This window comes from Ambystoma mexicanum, chromosome 9, assembly GCF_040938575.1.
Source record: "Ambystoma mexicanum isolate Mex_15411 chromosome 9, UKY_AmexF1_1, whole genome shotgun sequence".
NCBI classification, from domain to species: Eukaryota; Metazoa; Chordata; class Amphibia; order Caudata; family Ambystomatidae; genus Ambystoma; species Ambystoma mexicanum.
In genome coordinates, this window is record NC_090931.1 from 1,388,424,235 (window position 1) to 1,388,446,735 (window position 22,501).

General features: G+C 48.4%; 1 protein-coding gene across 19 annotated transcripts in view; it reads right to left on the bottom strand.

Annotated features, from left to right (window-relative positions):
* BIN1 (bridging integrator 1) overlaps nt 1-22,501 on the bottom strand; it is a 508,669-nt gene that overhangs the window by 129,238 nt on the left and 356,930 nt on the right. For 11 of the 19 annotated variants that reach the window (XM_069616788.1, XM_069616774.1, XM_069616785.1 and 8 more), the window contains 2 exons: nt 17,049-17,235; nt 3,557-3,685 (listed from right to left, as the gene is read on the bottom strand). In XM_069616788.1, coding sequence (XP_069472889.1) covers nt 3,557-3,685; nt 17,049-17,235 — 316 coding nt within the window. The remainder of the gene's footprint in view (nt 1-3,556; nt 3,686-17,048; nt 17,236-22,501) is intronic. The other 8 variants (XM_069616790.1, XM_069616789.1, XM_069616791.1 and 5 more) reach the window with 1 other exon arrangement.

Here is a 22,501-nt window from a genome sequence, read left to right on the forward strand (position 1 = left end):
CGTTCAGAGCGTTGCCTCACACCCTGAGCGCATGGCGGCTGTTCATGCTTATATGGGGGTCCAGGCCTGTCGTCGTCTAAAGTTAAAAGCACAGGAGCCAATGTCACTGGGACGCCAGGAACCCAGTCCAGGACCGTCTCATTACAAAAGCCGGTAATGTACTAGTTTAGTCTGATTTATTCACCTGAAGAACACTCCAAAAAAAAAAAAAACTATTCCCTGAACACATTTCCATACCCTCTTAATAGACCCCTCCGATTACACTAACATTGATATTCTGATATGGTCGCCTCCTCCATCAGCACTACACAAAATGCTTGAGAACCATAACAGTCAAAAAGCTTACAAGGGAGAACGTTTCTTGGCTGAAGGAGGCTAAGAAAAAATATTAAGGGACAAAATAGCTTTAAGAACCAGGGTGTCTGCTTTAAAGGAAATGCACATGCTGTAAAAAGTGCTCCAGTGGCACAAAGCAATCATATCATCATGACCTCTCAATTGGTGACCTCTGAAGCAGACGGTCACCAAGTGAGATCACGACCACCACTGACACCAAAAACATGACCACTTCATTTTCCCCATGGCTCCTGCAGGCTAGACAGTTTTTTTGGGGCTCCTGCAAAGGTACCAACCCAGCTGCCTAGATGTGCCAATGTCATCAGACCTTTGCTAAACCTATACAGTTCTCAGCAAGGCCAGATGAGGCGGCGTGATGATCTCCCATGCATGCAAAATGGGCATGCCTGCCTGCGACCCTCCTTGGGCTCAGCAGGAGGGTCACAGGCATGCTGCGTCTGCGCTACACTGAACAGGGCCCTCAGCGGTGCCAGCTAACGACACAAATTCACCTTTTTGGCCATCCCAAACTCAGACTGCATGCTTCTCCGGCACAACTATGGTTAAAGCCCTGGAGCTAGCGCCACGTGACCAGACGGACCACATATGTGCCTCACTCCAAACACATGCTCCTTTCACACACTGCTGAGAAAACTAGCAATGGACTTCTTAAAACGCTGAGCACTGGTCTCTCCTCACATAGGGGGTTAAGAATTGCATAGAGGTCACACGTTGCAAGCACCCTCCCACCCCCATCCGTGCTCATTCAGCTTCTCATTCTTTCTGGTCTGGACGGCCCCTGGTCGTCCACCAATGAGGACTCCGGGTTACCACCTGCGCATGTACACAGGGTCAGGTAACAACATCTGCAGTGGGGAGGAAAGCATCAGTGGCATTCACTGTGGTCCCTCAGACTGGAGGGACACAGGGAGTCTGCAAACACTATGAAATCAGATATCGCTGCACACAACTCATAAGATGTTCCGGTTTCTTTTAGCCACGCATATAGCTTGCATTGATAAACATTACCTTGCTCCATAATTGAATGCCTTTTTCCAGGAGTGTTGACCATCAATGAAATGGAGATGGCAGTGCCACTGCTAAGCTCTTGGATGTTACACCTGGAATATTCCCAGCAATGAGCCAGCTCCATGTAGAACAACAAGGGTTTACATCAGGCCATAACATGTGAAGACTGGCCTCTCAGAACATCAGGCTAAAACATGTAAAGACTGACCTCTCAGGACATATCCGCCAAAAGCCCACCCGGTACAAAGAACATTCAAAGAAATGCTGCGTCTCAACATCAAGCAAGAGATCCCCCTTCCATGATCTTCTCCATAAATGGTCTTTCAAAATGGCCAACATATACTGGTTTATAGCCGGTTATGCGATGCTCCAAAACAATGATGGCTTGAACACATTTGATGCCTTGCTCATCCACCCTGCCCCCAGACAAGCTACTCAGATTGAGCCCAACAGACGTGAACTCTCCGAATGTCAGTGAGATGCCATCTTGTTTGTGAATGAAAATTGGAAGACATAATATATCCTTTTTGATGATGAAACAAGGAAAAGCAACAAACATTGAACATGAAAGGTTAACTCGAAGGGGGATGATCGACACAGGCAGAAGCAAAAGCGAGACAGAATGTATGGAGTGGGAGAAGGTATGGCTCGGTGGTCTCTGGCCTCTTATGGTGGAGCTAGAAACTGCTCATGAGTAGCCCTTCTAGATGGGCTCCCCCTCAACCCCCATTGGAGCAGTTACCTTTGGGGACTCGCTCAGATTTGACTGACCTACACTGTGGTCCAGAAATCTTCTCAAACTGCAAACCTAAAACACTAATTGTGGAACAGAAGCACAGATCATAAGTCGGTCATAAGTAGTTCCAGGAAAAAGCTGGGACCTTTAAAAGGTACATTTTCAAATGTACCCAAACACTGGATAGGACAGAATTCCAAGGAACAACTTCCACTTCAGAGACACCAGTTCTTAGAGGACAGCGGCTAACTAAAAGCCTGACAGTACAGATGGGGGAAGCTCCCACCACAGACCACCTTCTGCAGTCACCTCTTTTGAAACTGACTTCTCCTACCATAAAGGAAATGAGGGAATGTCCTTGCAGGTCTGGTCTGGCAGCGCTGAGGCATAATGCCAGACCAGCCTTCCAGTGGCATAAGCATGCTGGGAGCTCGTGACTTGCAATAAGACAGCCCGCCTTTGCCTCAAAGAGAAGCGTATATCAGAAGATCCCTGACCCTTCTCTTGCTTCATCGTTTATAAAGAATCCAGAGCATGTTCCTAAAATATTTCCCATGTTCCATCTAGGAGGAAAAGAAACCAGAGAGCACCGGCTGTTTTGGAGGAATCGGACAGAAGGATGTGTAACAGGAGCCCTGCAGAGGTGTCAAGTCTGGGAAACCCAAAAACATCAGAAAAGATTCCTGCAGCAATGAGCCCACATCTAACTTTTTAATTTGTCCTGGGCATTCTTTGGTTCTGAAAGAAGACAGACGGCTTAACTACTGGACTCCTCCAGTAATTTAAAAATATGGGATGGGTCCGCTAGTACAGACTTCTCCATGTCCTCATGCCGATTAGGCCTAATGCGGCCTGGCGAAGGGCACGGGGGACAGACTGTACCACCCATGAGTGCAACCAACATCTCATGCCCGCCCAATCCTTGGCATGTATGCAGCAGTCAACCTCAATGGGGAAGCCAATTGTATTGCTGGGTGCAGGGATGTGGTCACCCACCCTTCGGTGACTACTAGAGCAAAAACTGCAAGTCACATTCCATGCATTGGTTTGATGCCCCACTCGGTCATAAACCGCCATCTGCAGATTTGAGCTGGTGACCTTGACAAGGGACGTCCCTCTAATGGACAGCCAAGAATGGGATATCCTATCCAATTTCCGTGTTCATACCAATCAGAGTAGTGCACAAAAGTTTCAAAATTTAGAAAAAATATATCCAAATTGGGTCTGAAGCACGACTCCTTGGATAGTAATGGGTTTCGTTTCAGATGGCCAAGATATTTTTCACATTATACCATCAAATGCGAGAATGCCAAAGTGGACGCCCATCACATAACAGTTCTCACATCCACCAAGAAGCCCATGGGATGGCTTTACGACGCGACACCTCTGCGTGGGGCATAGAACAATGGGGTTTAGTGAGGTGGTGGAGAAGGGATGTACAGAAGGAGGGCAAACCTGTGAGGGGGTCGTCACACTTATCTCGGGCACAAAATTGTCATCAAAGAGGCTGATGATGTTCTCCTGCTGGAAGTCCTTGCACGGGGTGAGCTTAGGAGGCGGCGGGACTGGCGGGCCTCTCCTCAGCTACATGCAAGCAATAACGGGGGTAAAGCCACGCCCACACCAGGAGAGAAACAAAGACAAAACCAGTCAGCAACACCAGGGAACAGTAGGGTGGGGGGTAGGTTACAAGTCTTCAAACAAGGGTTCACAATAGATACAAGGCAGCACATTGCATTGTCCCTGTGGAGAAGAGCCAACACTATGAATTTGTTATTGACATACAGAACACACACACTTCAGATCCCTGGTAGAATAGAGAAGCATCATCAGAATACTTGTAACATTATTAAGTGTGTGTGTTCAAATATCAGATGCACCGGTCTTGTGTTATGGATACAGTCAGTCAAACCACCCGATCTTCATGCCCCACACCAACACCCTTCTAGGTAGTGGAAGGAGTTCATGTGTCCCATGGCAACTCTTTCAGTTGCCAGTCTTTTGATGGAGACTCCATTTCACCCATCCCTCCAGTGGTTTGCAGTGAACCCTGGCATCGAAAAGATGGCCTTCTCTTACTCTTCCAGGCCTTCGGTAGCATCCTCGGACTGGTCGCTGGATGTTCCCCAAGCACCAAGGTTGCAACTGTAGGCTATGGCCATTATGGGGGGTTGAGACTGGTGCAGGTATCCTATGCCTGTGCTGCATTTGCTAGTGAAGTCAAAGAAGCCTGGACATACGAGCGATGTAGCTTCGAAGCACTCAATCTGTTGTAGCTTTCCCAAAAGAGTTTTAGGGGGGGAAAAAAGGAAAAAGAACAATAGCACAACTCAAAAGTCAGCATAAGAGATCCACTTGGAACACTCATGTATATTTATTTATGTGTTTGTAATGCACCGAAAGCCTGCAGGCATCAGGGCGCAGTAACATAGAACCAGGAGACAAGGACAAACTTAGATATAAACATTTCTGAATCCCTTCAATGTGTTTGGAACTTAAAGAGGTTTGTTTTAAGGTGCTTCCTAAAAATTCTATAGTTTAATTCTGAGCAAATAGCCGGTGGAAGCTTGTTCCGCTGCTGAGAAGCCCTCACAGGGAAAGATTTACCAGCACCAGTCACCCGATTAACCAATGGCACCTGTAGCCTGCCATGTGCGTCAGACCTCAATAGCCTATTGGGTATGTATCTTTTGAACTTGTTCCTGAGGTATGCCGGTACCTCGCCATGCAGGCATCTGTGCACTAATGTCATAGATTTAAAGAGGATCCTATCCTCAATCCCGAGCCAGTTTAGTGCTCTCATTCCTTCGGTCACATGATCTCCTTTGTTGATCACTTTTACAACACGTACCGCATTGTTCTCCATTATCTGGCATCTCTAAATACCTTTCTTAGAGGCACCCAGCATCAGTGAGTTACCATAATCCAAACGCGACAAGATAATGGCCCGGGCGATTGTAGCCGCGTTCTCATCACTGAGAAGGGGCCAGATGGCTCTCAGGACACGCAGATCGTTAACGTTGTGTTTATGGAGGTAATTCACCTGAACCTCTACGCCCAGGGAAGCCTCCATCATCCAGAGAGTTTTCACTTGAGTAGCTACCTTGATACGCTTGTCTTTGATAAAAAAATGACTCGTATTCAAATCCTAACTTGGCGCTTGCCTGGCAGGAGCCAAATATCAGCTCAGTTTTTTTGTGCTGTTCAGGCACACCCAGTGGCCCTCCATCCACTTCTCAATTATGCCATATATTGCCGCGATCTTAGCCATGTCTACTTGATAGTCACCCTCTAACTCCAGCACCAGCTGGGCTGGGTATCATCAGCATATTTAGTGAAATATACGCCAGCGATTTCTAATAGATTACACAGACATTTCATAAAAAGGTTGAAACGTACAAGGGATAAACTGGCTCCCTGCGGAACCCCTGCACTATGTGGCCTGCCTTAGAGAATATATATATATATATATATGACAATGCATTACTTACCGTAAAAGCATTTCTGATGGTTGTTTCTGCTTAGATTCACATGCTGTGCATAGGTCCGACATCCAGTGGTCACTGCAGAGTATTGCATTTTGTTTTTCGTAGTCGAAAAGGGGACGTCGACAAGGCGTGTCTGTAACACTATCCCTATAGTGACGTGCGTTGTACCCACAATCCCTCACGCGTCAAGGTCCCTCTGTTGTATTTTTCTGCCCTGAGGGAGCCTTCTAGACGTGAGTGAGTACAGAAAAGAGAGAAATATAGAAAAGGATGTCTATGTTCCTTCCATCCGAGCAGGGAAGAAGGGTGGGCGCATGTGAATCTAAGCAGATACAACCATCAGAAATGCTTTTACGGTAAGTAATGCATTGTCTTCTGATGTTTGTTAATCTGCTTAGAATCACATGCTGTGCATAGACTAGCGAGCAGTACCTGGAGTTGGCGGTGGGTTATGAGAAGGAACAGTAGAGAAAAGATGTCTTAATACTGCCTGTCCCACCTGGGAGTCAGATCTAGAGTGTGCATCTAGACAGTAGTGTTTTGTAAAGGTGTGCACAGAACGCCAGGTAGCCGCTTTGCAGATGGACTCAAGGGGAACATTTGCAATGAACGCTATGGAAGCCCCAGTGCCTCGAGTGGAATGTGCTCTTGGCTTGAAGGGTAGTTCTCTCTTAGCAAGAGTGTAACAGAGAGTGATGCATTGAACAATCCATCTAGATATAGTGGACTTTGAAACTGCATCTCCTTCTCTTCCTGCTGCCACAGAGACAAAGAACTGATTAGTCTTTCTCAGTGGTCTGGTTCTTTCCATGTAGAACATGACAGCTCTGCGTACATCTAGTGTATGCAGACTTTTTTCTCCCAAGCTGGAAGGGTTTTGAAAGAACGTTGGTAGTTCTATTGACTGGTTTACATGAAATTTCGAGATGAATTTTGGTGCAAACCTTGGGTGTGTGCGTAGAACCACCTTATCCCTGTGAACTGTTACGAAGGGGTCTAGTACAGAAAGAGCCTGTAGTTCACTTACTCTCCTAATGGAGGTGATAGCTATTAGGAAAGCAGTCTTAAGAGTGAGGTCTTTAAGAGTTGCCTTGTGCATGGGTTCGAAAGGAGGGCCCATGAGTCTAGAAAGTACCACATTTAAGTCCCATCCGGGAGCTGGGTTAGCTATCGGAGGGTGTATTCTCTTTACCCCCTCCATGAAGGCCTTGATAACTGGTATCTTCCACCACGACACTTTAAGTTGGGAAGTGGTGTATGCAGAAAGTGCCGCTAGGTGGACTTTAATGGAATTGAACACTAGACCTGAATCCAGTAAATGGGTCAAGTACAGAACAATGTTAGTGGGAGAGCAGTCAACCGGGTTGATGCTCTTACCTCTACACCAGATGATAAATCTTTTCCACTTGCTAGAATAGCAGTGGCGAGTATTAGGTTTTCTGGCTTCCCTGAGGATGTCCATACATCTCTGCGGGAGTTGTAAATGTCCAAATTCTATGATCTCAGGAGCCAGGCTGCTAAGTTCATGGTCTGAGGGCATGGATGCAGTGTCTTGCCTTTGTCCTGTGACAGCATGTTGTACGGGCAGGGAAGTTTCACTGGGGGAGATAGGGACATCTCCATTAAGTGAGCGAACCATGGCTGCCGGGCCCACATTGGGGCCACTAGTATCATGGTAACCTGCTCCTGGTGCATCTTGTGCACCACTCTGTTGAGAAGGGGAGTCGGGGGAAAGGCGTAAACAAATTTCCCTGACCATTGAATCGACAGACCGTTCCCCTTGGACTGGTTCTGGGGGTACCTGGAGGCGTAATCTTGGCATTGAGAGTTTTCCAGAGTTGCGAACAGGTCTATTTCTGGGAAACCCCACTGTGTGAAGACGTCGAAGACGATGTCTTCTTGTAACCGCCATTCATACTCTACGGGCAGGGGGAAGTCTCTGCTGAGTTTGTCTGCTAGCAGATTGAGTTCCCCTGGTACATGTTGTGATAGTAGGAACATGTTGTGTTTGAGAGCCCACTTCCAGATGTTCTGGGACAGTTTGGACAGTCCTGGAGAGAGAGTGCCCCCTTGCTTGTTGAGGTAGTACATGGCTGTGGTGCTGTCTGTGAGGACCATCACTGTCTTTCCTTGTAGGTGATCCTGAAAGGCTTTCAGTGCTTTGAACACCGCTAGAAGTTCCAGCAGGTTTATATGTTTGGATGCTAAGCTCGGAGTCCACGCTCCGTGAGCAGTCTGATGGGATAGGTGAGCCCCCCATCCTGTAAGGGATGCGTCTGTGGTTAGAGTGGCCTCCGCTGCAGGTGTGGTAAACGTTTTCCCTAATAACAGGGTTTTTTTTTGTCCACCACCGTAGCGAGAGAACCAAGGCCTGCGAGACCACCACTAGATCGTCCCATTGTCCGCTGGCCTGACAACATTGGCTGTTGAGCCACTCTTGCATTGGGCGCGTGCGCAGGCGCGCGTGAGGTACCAAATAAATACATGACGCCATCATCCCTAGCAAGCGCATTGCTTTGCGTACCGTCACCTCTCGACCTGCCACATAATGGGGGATCTGAAACAGCATGTTTTGGACCCTCTCGTTGGAGGGGAAGACGAGGCCGTCCTTTGTTCGAATTAGAGCCCCTAGGAATTGTTTGATTTGGATGGGGTCTAAGCTGGACTTCTTTTCGTTGATGGAGAAGCCCAGTTGGAACAAAAGATCTACGGTCTTTTGGGTATTGGAGAAGCATGTCTCGTAAGAATCCCCTGTTATGAGCCAGTCGTCGAGGTAAGGGTATACCGGGATGGATAACCTGCACAGGTGGGCCGCTGTCACTGCCAGTACTTTTGTGAATACCCTTGGTGCAGATGCTATCCCGAAGGGTAGTACTCTGAACTGGTAGTGTTTGTTCGCTATCTTGAACCTGAGGTATTTTCTGTGCGCTGGCAACATTAAAATATGAAAGTATGCATCTTTCATGTCCAGTGTTGTCATGTAATACCCTTGTGATAACAGTGGGATTACTTCCTGTAAGGTCACCATACGAAACTTTTGGCGGTTTGACAAACCTGTTCCCTGGGCGCAGATCTAATACAGGGCGCATGGTTAAGTCCTTTTTGGGTACAAGGAAGTACACTGAATAAATACCTTCCATTACCTGAGATAGGGGTACATCCTCTATAGCTTCTTTTTTCAGTAGCTCTTCTTCTTGAAGAAGAATGGTGAGGTGTTCCGGAGTCATGCGTCGGTTCCGTGGGGGTCTGTACTTCGGGGAACCGTTGAATTCGATGCAGTATCCGTGGGCTATGGTGGATAATACCCAGCGGTCTGACGATATTCCCTCCCATGCTGAAAGGAACGATGTTAGCCGGCCCCCGACCGGTGATGCATGGGAGGGGACCCGAATCTTCGGGTCATTTGTTGTTATTGGGCGTGGAACCTCTGGGGCTGGAGCCGCGACCTCTTCCTCTGCCACGACGTTGGCCTCTTTGACTGAACTGGGTGTTGTTACCCTGGTTAGAGGGCCAATTGGTAGCAGAGTAAAATTGCTGTTGGTTTTGCTGTTGGCGTTGGCCACGAAAGGAGCGTCTATTGCCATAGCCGCGTCTGTTAGGGGGCCTAGAAATTTGGTCAAGAGTCTTGATGGTATCAAACTCTTTCTTCGCATGTTCTAGGGCCTCATCAACTGCTTTCCCAAACAGATGCGTTTGTTCTATGGGCTTATTTATCAGGGAAGCCTGGGTTTCCGGCTTAAATCCCGAATTGCGCAGCCAGACATGGCGTTTGAGAAGTATTCCCTGAACTAAGGAACGGCCAGCCGTCTCTGCGGCATCTAAGGAGTTTTTTACGATGCCCTGGTTTACAAGCGTCCCCTCTGAGATAGTAGCTAACAGGCGTGAACGCAGGGGTTCTGGTGCGTCCTCTGCTTCGCTGCGCAGCTTGCTCCACTGTGCATCTGCGTAGCTAGCTAGTAGGGAATTGTTATTTGCAATCCTAGTTGAGAAGGCAGCGGACGTCGTGATTCTCTTCCCAAGTGCATAGAGCTTTTTGCCCTCTTTGTCAGGTGGTGCCTCACTAGTGGATAGTGGTACCCCTGCTCTTTTCCTTGTGTTAGTGACTACGAGGGAGTCAGGGATAGAATGGCATCTGATGTACAAAGGGTCAGAGGGCGAAGGGCTGAAGAGCTTTTCTATTCTAGGGTTGACCCCTCTGACTAAGGCAGGATTGGAAAGGGAAGGATTTATTCTTCTCTTTATAGAAGCCAGGAGCGGAATAGACTGACTAACAGGGGCTTTCTCTTTAATAACTTTCTCTACAAAGTCTATGTCCGGGAGATTCTCCCCTGTGTCTATTTCAAAATGCGCTGCTGCCTTGCGCAATAGTGCATTCAGTGAAGGTTGGTCATCTATGGGAGAGGTGTTTCCAATAGGTGAATCCTTATGAGGAGAAGGGAGAAAGACATCAGGGTCTGAGTGCACTGATGGGGATTGCCAAGGCTGCACTGATGGGGATTGCCAGGGCTGCGAGGTAGCTGTATCCTCTTCGAAAGCTCCTGCACTAGTGTAAGGATCTTCTTCAAACCCCTCTTCTTCCTCTCCACCCAGACACTCCTCATCTTCCTGGAGGTATTGCTCCTCTTCAGTGAGGTCATATATGTCTGTAGAAGGGGGAATCAGCCTAGGAATCTTGACCCTAGGGTCATCCTGGGTCCATTCTCTTGTTCTTTTGGGTGTGGGTGGGTCCTGGTTTCCTAAGAACCTTTCCATCTTCTCCATACAAGAATGGAGTCTTTCAAGGGTCTCATGGGGGACCCCTGAATAGTCTAGAGGGGGGAAATCAGTGTTTTCACCTTCAAAACGCTTCGAACGCTCCCACAACGTCGAAGAAAGGTCTCCGTCGCCCTCTGAAAAGCCCTCCAGTAGTTCAGAAGTGCCCTTAGATGAAGAGGGGCAGTTCCTGGCTACTTTTGTGCTTTTTCGGCGTTTCTATAGCTCTTTGTGCGGTATTCGACGTTTGTTTCGTCGTCCGCTTACGTTTGTCTTCGGAAACGATTCTCGCCAGGCTCTCGACAACAAGGTTGTCAGTAGAGGACTCTGGTGTCGACGTTGCCTGCGTTACTCGATGATTTTGGGGTAGCGCCCTTGTTTGAAGAAAGCCCAATCGCTGGTCGCGACTGCGTTTGCGGGTGGGGCTTGAGACCCTTATGGTCTGAGGTAGACGCCGGAGTGCCCTGTTTCCCCTTCGGCGCTGATGGATCCTTCGTCTTCGACGAAGAAGAGCCGTGGGTTGTGTGCTTAGGACTATGGGGTCTGTGTGCGTCCTTGTCGCCGGGGTGTTCATCCCCATGAGCAGGGCGTGAGCCGAGCCCGTCGGGGCCGGGGACGGACGTCGAGGAGCGCGAGCGCTCCTTCTGGGGGTTAATGACTTCCGTAACGGACATCGAGTTATCACCCTCCTCGTCACTTTCTGTAACAGCGGCGGCGGGTGAGGAAACTGACTTCGACATAGCGTAGTCCGCCCACCTCTTAACTTTGCGTTCTTTAAGAGTTCTTGGTTTCAAGAGCTTACAGGCCGCGCAGCCGTCCTCCTTATGATCGAGGGGCAAGCAACGTTTACAGAGCTTGTGTTTGTCCTTCCAAGTGTATTTGCCCCTACAGCGTGGGCAAAACTTAAAAGGTGTCCTCTTCATAGCTGAGGCAATAATAACTGGGGATAACAACCCCAAGGGAAAGATAGGGGAGAAAGAAAGACATTCTCAAAGAGAAGATAAAAGTTCGAAACCCCCACTCTCCCTACTGTATGTTGGCCGGCGAGGCCAGGCCACGTGTTCGACAGCGCCGAAGGATCTCCTCCGTCTCTTCCCCTCCGTCGAAAACTTGCTCGGCGGAGGAACAGCTTCACAGCTAACGTCGAGGGGAGGGATCTTTAGCAATATAATAAGTAAAATTAAGGACCGCGGTCCGTAGTAAGTATTTAGCAATGTCTCTCTATGAGCTCCGCGTAAGGCGACCAGAAGCTGGGCGGAAAAAAACAATCTGAGGGACCTCGACGCGTGAGGGATTGTGGGTACAACGCACGTCACTATAGGGATAGTGTTACAGACACGCCTTGTCTACGTCCCCTTTTCGACTACGAAAAACAAAATGCAATACTCCGCAGTGACCACTGGATGTCGGACCTATGCACAACATGTGATTCTAAGCAGATTAACAAACATCAGAAATATATATATATATATATATATATATATATATATATATATATATATATATATATATATATATATATTCCAGGAGAAACCTTGCATAGAGAACTGCAATTCAGTGCAAGCTAACAAAGAAGGAATTGAAGTGGGGGTGGCTCACAGAACATCACCTCTATATCACCCTCACCCCATCATTGCCGCACTGGCTGTTTCTGTTCTACCATTGCGCACTTAACAGTGTCTGCATAAAGCTCAACCTGCTAAGCGTACACGTTTACTGAAATTAGATGTTTCTTTTTGGCAAGCAAGAGCCCGTTAAAGTCTAAGGAGGGTTTGCCGCTTGTCTTGAGGGTGAACTGAATCAGGGGTATTTGATACCCTCCAAACGAGGACGAATCCAGAGGAATGTAGGTTCCTTCAGCCCCAGGCAGTATAGTGAATGGTGAGGGGTCATGGAAGTTGTAGGTCAAAATATCTGGAGGGCTGAAGATTGCCCACAAGTGGCTTATAGGCAGCAGGAAAGACTCCCTTGTTTGGTGGGTGGCAGAGAAGCGTCAAGACTAATAAAAGGCCTGAAGAAGCAGATTTGGAAAATAATTTATAAAAATATGGAGAAAAAAACATTGGTGTCCGATATTGGTGCTTTTTATAGTTCCTAGGGGCGATTTCTGTCACAGTGGGTGCCGCAATGTTGCACAATGGTCACAATGCTAACCAATCATGCAGCAAATGGGGACAATAGGTTTTAAAGAGGAGCTGAACCCATAGCCGCTGCAGCCCTTGACATTTCTAAGATGGATACAGTGAGCACAATAAGACTGGTAATCGTAATGCCCATCACAGCCCTCAGATACAGGAGATGGTCAGAGAGGTGGTGGCATATTAAATCATGTTATTAATTACATTTAATATACTTAAACTCCCAGAACATTAAGTCATTATTTCAAAATGTTGATGCACGAAAAAGAATTTCACAAAAAATGATTCTGTTACAATAAGCATCAACACTTCAACAGCTATGGGACTTAAGGAATCCCAGTATTGGAGTCATAGAACTTAAGAAATTCCAATACTGGAGTCCTCACTTTGCTTGCCCTCCTCCTCTTCCCCTGTTTTCCGCTCCCATGCATTGACCCTCAGTGATCCGCTTCCCTTACCAGGTCATTCCCCCTGTGTCTTAAGGGCTCTGATGCTTTCCAAAGCTAGATCCTCCGCTCAACAAATAGCTGAATAATAATTTAAAAGGAGTGCTTAAAAGTGTGTTCCACAAAGGCATTGATGCAGAGGTCATCCGATAACCACAACTTGAAGTTGGATTGTCCTTTATGTGAATTATGCAAATTTGGTGCTGGACTGTCCTTGTGGGTGGGACCAGAATTATATGCAAATGGGTATTCGTCCTCTGGTAAGGGACAGTGGGCTAAAATTAGATTATATACCCTCCTGAGTGGGAATCTTTCCATAGTACATGCCAATTAGTTGTGTTCATTCTCAGTGTTATTTGGTGAAAGTGTGGAGTTATTGTCCTATTAACCTTATTAACTGATCTCCAAAACGTCTGTCACCAGAACTCACGCTTATCCCCAGGTCACTAAAATGTCTAAACCTGTCATTGAGATCTCCCCCAAGCTTAAATCTCCCAGGCTAGCGGCAAGCAATGAGTTGCATGGTACTCCATCGGAGTCCCCAGTTCCTAGTGTGAGTAGGAGTCGACTGACCGAAGGCATGGCACGGAGTGCTCGGAGGAGACGACGACTTCAAGACAGGAAGCTCCAATCTTCCGATGATGCTTCTGAACTAGGGTCGATTGGGGATATTTTTAAGGCCAGTACGGAGTCGGGAAGGACTTCTGATCCCCTTCACCCATGCAGTTAGTGAAGGACCATCTGGATGCTCTTGGGGAAATGCCTTTGGAGAATCGAATTGGAAATATTAACACTTAAGCTCCTTGTTGGCTGTGGCAATGCAGTCTCCTACGAAAAGGATGGAGGAAGTCCTATTGGAACCTTTGGTGCAATCTTCTTTGGATAAGACTGTGGTGGATGCTGAATTAATGCAGAGAGGCGGTCAAGTGTGAAAGAGCTTATTATTCGCTGCCTTCATTTTTGTACAGATGCTCATGGGTCGACTAAGTGGATACGAGGGTAACACGTTTACATTCTGAAAGCGCGGACGAGCCTTGCCAAACCGATCAGAGCCTTACTAGGGTAAATCAATATCGTCAGACGAATTTAACTGAAAGTCCTGTTTTGGTAACCTTGAATATAGAAATTGCGGAAACATTTGAATTTCAGGCAGAGCCAACCTGTCCAGAGGTAGAATATTCCCATAGTGCTATTCCATCATTCCCGAAACCTGTTGCATCAGTGGTCATTTCAAATAACATTTTTGGGTGTTTTATCACTAAAGGGTATTCATACTAGAAAATCCATAATGCCAAAGGTTACTGATAAGAACTTAAGAGGGGTGGGGGGTTTCTTTGGACTCACAAAATATCATAATTACTGATGTGGAAAAACCGCAGGGTCATGAGCCAAGGGAGGCGCTCAGGAGCAAAGTTTTGGCATGGCTGCATCAAAGAGTGGGGGGAAAACTGTATTAGAACACAGGACCGAGGTTTCTGAGGTGGGGGCAAATTAACAATTGCTTCACTAAGAGCAACACAGACTGCATTATTATAGGGTGCGGCCAAAGTAACCTACCACTGTTCCAGAGCATATGCAAGAACCTTGGCAATATGTTATCTCATACCGACGTGAGAATTATCCTAAATAGATATTTCTGGTGCATCTGTGGAAATTGCCAACTATTGCCTGGGGCACCATTTCTTTTCTTTGCTTTTTTGTTTATTTGTTTTTATTTATTGTTAATTTTGTGGTTGTATGTTTTATGCAGCACACTGAGGCCTATGGATGGGCATGCTGCGCTTTATAAGAAATAAATCAATCAGTATAGTGCAATGGTATTCAAACTTTCATACCAAGCCCCCGCCCTTCAGTAAAAATATTGTTTCTGTGCCCCCTACCTAGGGGTTCCACCCACCAGGGGGCCCAAAGAATGCCCAGGGGGTACCTGGCTCTTTAAAAAGGATTAAGGGGTCTGCACTTATTAGAACATGTATGCAGTACGTTGGATTAAACTACAGAAGGCGGAACTTAAAACCTGCACTCGTTTTGATTCAAGTACGTTGCTGTTCCTACTAGTTGACCTCCAATTGGGGTAATAGACTGAAAATTGTCTATGCTCCCTCCATCTCACCCACTAGTTACTTGCAATAAAGGCTACTTGCCTTCTGTAAGCCTCCATCCGCGTACCTGTGGGCCGCAGCTTGCAGTGCAAGCTCGTCAGCAACATAATGCAGCTAGACCCAGCACTGACTTCTGTGCCACACAAAGTAAAACAAGTTAAGATGTCATGCGTGTGCGTATGAGAAAGGGCAGATCAGCAGAACTGGATAGTCCAGACTTCCGCCCGCGTGGCTTTCCACTTCCGGCCGGGGCAGGACACAGACAAATCATTGGCTTGGTCTCAACACATTTTTCTTCTCGTGCGCACTTCACTCCGTTTTTGGACTTGCATGGTTATTGGAGACGTTTACGTATTGTGGCAGAGTTGCCGAAAGACAGGCTGTCGAATTCCAGCTTGTCCTCTAAAAACACTGGGCTGGTCCGAGGGGGAGGGGTGGGGAATCCGTTTTCTGTGACGCAGTTACAAATGTCTGGGCGTTTGACACTATCCTAGTTGCCAACGTGATCCATTCCAATAGGTAGATGTTTATCTAATACTGTTTTTTTTCTTTGCATTCTGGGGATTCTACTTTTCCCATCATAAAACTTAGATTACTAGAATGCAAAGAAAACAAGCATTGGCAATACCAACAGTTTGTACTGGTATAAAAACAGTTTCCCCATTTTTACAAAATGAGCAAGAGAGGTGGATATGGGTGCCTCGCTCTTCGGTTGCGGGCGGTAGGTCAGGACAACAAAAGGGGAAACAAGGCACGAACAAAAGCAGTATAAACCATGAAAAGGAGGAGTTACTGGTTATCACTGTACGTAAGAATTTACTTCAGCAATGTTTTTAGTTCCATTAAAGTAATCTGAATTGGCAAATGCCAAACCTTTCATATTTCGTGCAAAGCAATCCAATAGCTGTGCCCTTGGCTTGAGCCAAAACACCTTTGCTGGGAGAATTGCTTGTTTAACTCTGCATTTCTGCAAAGAGAGAATGTATGGATTTTAATGTTAAGTCCTATTTCGGTACATTCAGCTGCAGGGTGTAAAAGAGAGAAGGGAGGGGTGTTGGTGGCCAGCTCTCTGTGCAGTGCGGGTGCCTCTTTGCAGCCAATATTGAAAGGCAAAAAAAACACGCAGAGGGCGAAGTGCAGCCCAGGCACAGACAGGGGGCCAAGCATAGAGGGCGTCCAGCGAGCAAGGGGCCAGTGGCATCCCCCACTCCCATGCCATGAGCGATAAATTCCAATCAGCCATTGGATATTCGACATAGGCTGAAGACTATGTTATTCCTGAGATAGGGGTCTGATAGTTTGTGTTGTCCCCCGCTGTGTTAGCACATAGAGAGTTAGCATTAAGAGAAGCAGTTTGCCTGCATACAAGGTTGACAAGATCCATAGATGGTTCTATAGATCAGTCAAGACTTCCAATGAGAGCTCAGAATGTCACTCCCCCCCCCCCCCCCCCCCACCAACACTCTGGTGCTGTAATAGGAAACAGGGCACAGGTACCAAAAACAAACACTTGTGGTTTGAAGGAGAGAAGGGTCTGTGTATAGGGAAAAAAAGCAAGAGGAAGAAATCGTGAGAAGAACGACAAAGGCACACGGATAAAGCGCAAGAGAGAAAGAGAAGGAAGATGAGGCAAGAGAAGCAAGGAAAGAAACAGGAAAAGGAGGACAGGAGAGCTATTGAGACTGAGTGAGGTACAACAAAGGAGAAAATGAAAGACGGAGGATAAGAAACAAGGGGATGAGATAAAAGGAGACACCAAAGGAGTGAAAGATGGGACTGAGAATGAGTACGATGGAGAAAGGCAAGAAAGAAGAAAAGTGGGGAATAAAAAGAAAGATAATGCAGGCACAGCAAAGAACCCACAGTGAAATAACATTTCAAGATTCAATAAAATGGGGGGCCGGGGTGGGGTACACATCTCAATTACAAGGGTCTCCCCGAAGAAATAGGTACCACAATACCTGTCCATCAGTGCCAAATGAGCCACGCTGTGCAAAGGATGCGAAAGAAATGGAAAATACCTGAGATGGCGACTTCGGTATGGTGGCAGCGGGTACTTCTTCAAGGGCAGAGGGGGCAGATGGGGTGACTACGACCGCAGGCGTCTCCTCTGGCTTATGGTTGGCAGTCTTGGTGTCTGGGCTGGTGACCGGGGAACCGTCCGATGGAAGCGAGGGGCTCTTGTTCACCTTCACGGGGGTCGTTTCACTGCACAAGCAAAACAAAAAACAATCTATAGATCACAAAGGGCAAGGTGGCTTTAAACACAGTGCTGGCATGGCAAATAAAACCAACAGAGCTGGGTGGTTGCCCTTCCACACGACAGCATTTGCCCTTAAACCCCACACAAATTAAACCAATAAAACTCCAATCATTCCATGTAATGCAGCTCAGTGACTAGAGAGACACACAGGTTTATTAAAACAGACTCCCCATTCAACAGGCAAAACACATTCAAAGCATTACAAGGAATGCACACTATGTGACTTCTCAGTAGTGTTCACAAAACCACACATTTGGATGACAAGGTGGTCTACTGGTGATGTCCTTTTGTGAACATAATCTGGAGAAGCAGCTGCTACTCGTATTATACCAATCACAAATCTAGATCTCTCACAAGCCTCTAATCATTGTCCTTTCTAAGAAATTTGCACACTTGGGGGACAGGAGGATGTCGGTAATAAGATGTCCACTAAAGGCAACAAAGGCCAGACACAGGAAAGCAGCAAATTCCACTGGCAGCCAGAAGGTAACAAGCAAGGAGCCGTGGTAGAAGAGCTGTAAACATGCAATTTTATTTTACGACCTTCATACTTCCTGAGAACACAAAAGCAAATAAGGAACAAATTACTTACCTGTAACTATTGTTTTCCAGCATGGAGTCACATGCTCATGAATATTCTCCGTCATCAGGCTGCGAATCCTCAGTAAAAGAAAAAACAGTTTCACTTACAAACTGTATTTCTCCTCTAAAGCAATCACTGTACTCTGGGTCATACTGTCTCCAGCCAATGACTGCCCACTCCCTAGACCCCCCACCCCAACCCTGGCAGCCATCTTCAGATTTGGTAAGCACGTACAGTGGCAGTATGACCAAGAAGAGCCACAGAGGGGTAGGAGGGAGGGTTTGCATGTGAATCCATGCCAGAACCATGCTGGAGAACAATAGTTACAGGTAAGTAACTTGTTCCTTCTCCAGCATGGGATCTGGCATGGATTCACATGCGCACGAATAAAGAATACATAGCAGCACAACATTACACAACCACAGGAGGTGGCAAGGCTCAACAGAAGCAATACTCTGACCTCCGGAACAGACCTGCCACAAGCGAACAGGTTGAGTAGCACTGCTTGGCCGACCCTGGATTCCTCTCTGGAACCCCTGTCGATGCAGTAGAACCTTGTGAAGCTGTGCGTAGACCTCCACGTAGCATCCCTGCAGATATCCAGCAGGGTCACACCAGACAGGAACGCTGCCATCGCAGCAATCGCTCTGGTGGAATGAGCTCTCGGACAGCCGAGCAGCGGTCGGTTCGCCAACCGATGACTGTGTGATACAGCCAGATAGCCACCCGGAGATTTGGGAAGCTTGGACAAGGCCTTCCCATGATTCACAGGACTACAGTTCACCAACAGTTGTGCCATTTTCCGAAAACTCTTTGTGTGTGCCACGTAGAACTTCAGAGCACGAGCAACGTCCAGCGAGTGCAAGGCCCTTTCGGCCGGTGACAAAGGCTTCGGAAAAAACACTGGCAACACCAAAGGCTCGTTGAGGTGGAATTCCGACAGAACCTTTGGCATGAAGAAGGGGTGCATCTGTAGTGCCACCCTCGATTCGTGGAAAGTTAGATATGAATATTTGCAGGATAGGGCCTGGATCTCACCCACCCTCCTGCAGAGGTGTTGGCCAAAGGAAAGCAGTCTTCCACGAGAGGAACTTGAGAGGGGCCGGATGCATAGGCTTGAAGGGGGCTCCATGAGCCTTGTCAGCACCACATTGAGTTCCCACGCCGGGGCAGGAGCCTTAACCGGCAGGAAATATCGAAGCAGTCTTTTTAGAAACTCCTTGACGAGACCGTGGAACCAAAAGTACAAGAGAATCTGCGGGGATGTGACCCTCAGGAGGGGTGATCTTCTGCGACCGGCACCACGTAGTGAAACGCTTCCACTTGTCTGTAGCACTTAAGAGTTGATGATGCTCTGGCCTTGGCAAGGACCTCCCTGCAGTCCGCCGGCAACTCACAACCTCCAAACTCTAGGGCTGCAGGATCCAAGTCCTCAGGTTCAGTGATCCTGGGTCATGATGCAGGATTGCAGCTCCTTCTCTGGTGAGCAGATCCGCGACCACTGGCAGCTTGACCGGGGGAGACACAGACAGGCTGAGAAGGTCCGGGTACCAAATCTGCTTCAGCCACGCCGGGATGACAAGTATCATCCTGCATCGGCACTGTTTGAGTTGACTGACGAATTGCAACAGGAGAGGCAACGGGGGAAACATACAGAAACGGGCCTTCCCACGGGAAGGAGCCTGCATCCCCCATGCTCCTCGGCTAGTGGAACCGGCCGTCGAATTTCTGGCATTTGGAGTTCACAGTTGTCGCAAACAGATCGATCTGTGGCCTGCCCCACTTGATGAAAATGGGGTCCACCGGGTCTTGCCGAAGTTCCCACTCGTGACAGGAGCGCAACTCCCTGCTGAGAGAGTCGGTGATGGGGTTCTTGACTCCCGCCAGGTGAATGGGGATGAGGAACATCTCTTGTCCTATGGCCCAGTGCCACAAGTTCAGCGCCTCTTTGGAAAGCACTGGAGATCGGGTGCCTCGCTACTTCGTGATGTAGAACATCGTGGTGGTGTTGTCTGTGAAGATCCTCACCACCTTGCCCTTCAGGGATGAAGGAATGACTTGAGGGCCCAGAACACTTCCCGCAGCTAAGGGAAATTGATGTGGAGATCCTTCTCCTCTGGTAGCCACAGGCCTCTGACGTGCAAATGTCTGGTGTGGGCTCCCCAGCTCTCCAGGGATGCATCTGTGGTGACCGTCTCCGGGTATGGGGGGGGGGCTTTGAAAGCCTGTGACCGGGGCAATGTTGGAGCGTACGCCCAACCACCTCACCACCCGATGGAACTCCTCGTTAAAAGGGATCTTGTCCATGAAGCCTCCAGACACTTGTATACAGCGAGCATCCAGAAATGCCTGAAAAGGCTGCATCCCCAACTTGCATAGCTGGATAAAGGTAGATGTACTGCGACATCACGACATCATGCCAAGAAGCGACTTGATGGCCCGCACTGTGGCGGTCTTCAGTGACAACAGCCGTTGTACCTTGCCCAGCACAGCCGCATCCTCTACTCCGCGGGCGATGCTAGGCAGGAGACGGTATGGAGCCTGGCTCCTAGGAACAGTGCGTTCTGCGATGGTGTCAAGCAGGACTTTGGCTAATTGACGGAGAACCCCAGATCCGGCAGCAGCTGGACAGTCGTCTCTTTGTTTGATTGATGGCTCTCTTGAATTGGCCCTGATGAGCCTGTCGTTTAGGTACGGGTACACATGAATCCCTCGTAGACGTAGATGGGCCGCCACTGATGCGAGGCACTTTGTGAACATCCTTGGAGTTGACTTTAGACCGAAAGGAAGGGCCTTGAACTGGTAGAGCCTTCCCTGCACCACAACTCATCTGCCAGAAACCTGTGTCAGCGATGTCCAGGGCCACCCTGATGGCATGGTCCGATGCCACTTGACCTTCCTGGAGGAGTGCGATCGCCTCCACCCGCTTGTCGTCAGACAGGAACTCCAGAATCAGGGCCAGCTTGTACCACAGTTCCCCGGCATACCTGACCAGGATGACCAATGCATTGGCTGCCTTGATGGTTGACGCCGCAGAGTAAATGACCTTTCTCCCCATAGCATCCAGCTTCTTCCCCTCGCTGTTTGGATGGACTGAGGATGACGATGAGGGGTTAGATGACCTCATCCTTGCAGCCGCGACACCACCGAGTCCGGCAACGGTTGCGCTTCCTCTTTTTAATCAGAGGCTTACCTGGAGACACCAGGGCTGGGGTTTGCGGCATCCTCTTCTGGATTTCTGACACCAACGTGTTTAGGGTTGAAAAGATGTTCAGGGATACATCTCTCTGCTGAGCAGGCGTGGTAGGCACACTAGGCCCGCACCGTCGCCATCCTCCACGTCCTTGTGGACTGTGTGCAGGGACTCCCAGTCTGCATCGTCCGAAAACGAGCCATCCATGTCTTGGAGTATGGCCTGTGACTTCCATCGCCTCCCTCCCCCTTTTTGCACCCTGAGGGGTCTGAGCCGAGCTTTGTGATGGCATCCTCTTCTCCGGTGTGCATGCAGACTTCGCCACTGCCCAAGCTGAGGCCTCCCACCTCGGGGGTAGGGACACCCTGGGCGCAGTAGGGGCTAATTTCACGGGGTCAGCTCCTTTGGCTTTCGTGAGAGCGGCCGCCACCAGCTCAATTGTCGACGAAGATCTCTCCTGCGCTGCCTGGGCCATCTTGGGCAGGTCGGTCGTATTGTCGTCCACCCTAGGCTTCTCTGGCTTCTCCCGCAGGTTAGCCGGGTTGGACAACTTCCTTTTTGAGGAGGAGCTCGATCTATGGTTGGCGATGGAGGCAGATGGCGACATTAATCACGCCCGGCCCATAGAGGGACCTGCTTGCGCGGCGACCCCCACAGAAGCAGACTCACTGTGCTTGGCCTCGTCTTGTGCCCCCACAGATGGAGCACCCTGAAAGGACTTAGAAGCCCGCTCTTCACACCGGCTTGTCCTGGGTAAGGCATGACCCGGTTTGGGGCACGGGGCAGAGGCCTTGGCGCTTAGTCAGGTCGTCAGCTTACTGTGTTGATCTTTCATTGTTCTCTTGGAGAAGCCGAGGCAGATCTCACAATCTACTTTGTGGTTCGGGGGTAGGCAGTAGAGGCACTGAAGTTGTTTGTCCTCCACAAAAACGTTCCGCAGTCCGCATCTGGTGCAGATCTTGAAAAGGGAACTTCCTTCCTTCTCCTCCACAATGGTCAGAGGTGCGGAGTAGGCCCGATGGCCTTTTTGGAAACTTTGCTGAAAACACGACGATCCTTGCCCTTGAGGGGCGTTGAAATTCACAGACAAAACAGATCCCCGTTTATCGGCAGATGGAGAGAAGAGCACACAGGATCTTTTTGACAAAAATAATTATTTTCTGTCGAAAAAGCACAAAAACCGTAGAATAGCTCACAGAGCAAAACTTGAGGACTCCCAAGACTTGAACGTGTGGTAAAATTCTGAAGATGGCTGCCAGAGGGGGGGCTTGAGGAGAGGGCAGTCATTGGCTGGGGGCAATATGACCCAAAATATAGTGATTGGTTTAGAGGAGAAATCCATTTTGTAAGTGAAAGAAACTTTTCTTTTACCGAGTATTCCCTGCCCGACGACGGGGAATATTCATGAGCATGTGAATCCATGCCAGACCCCATG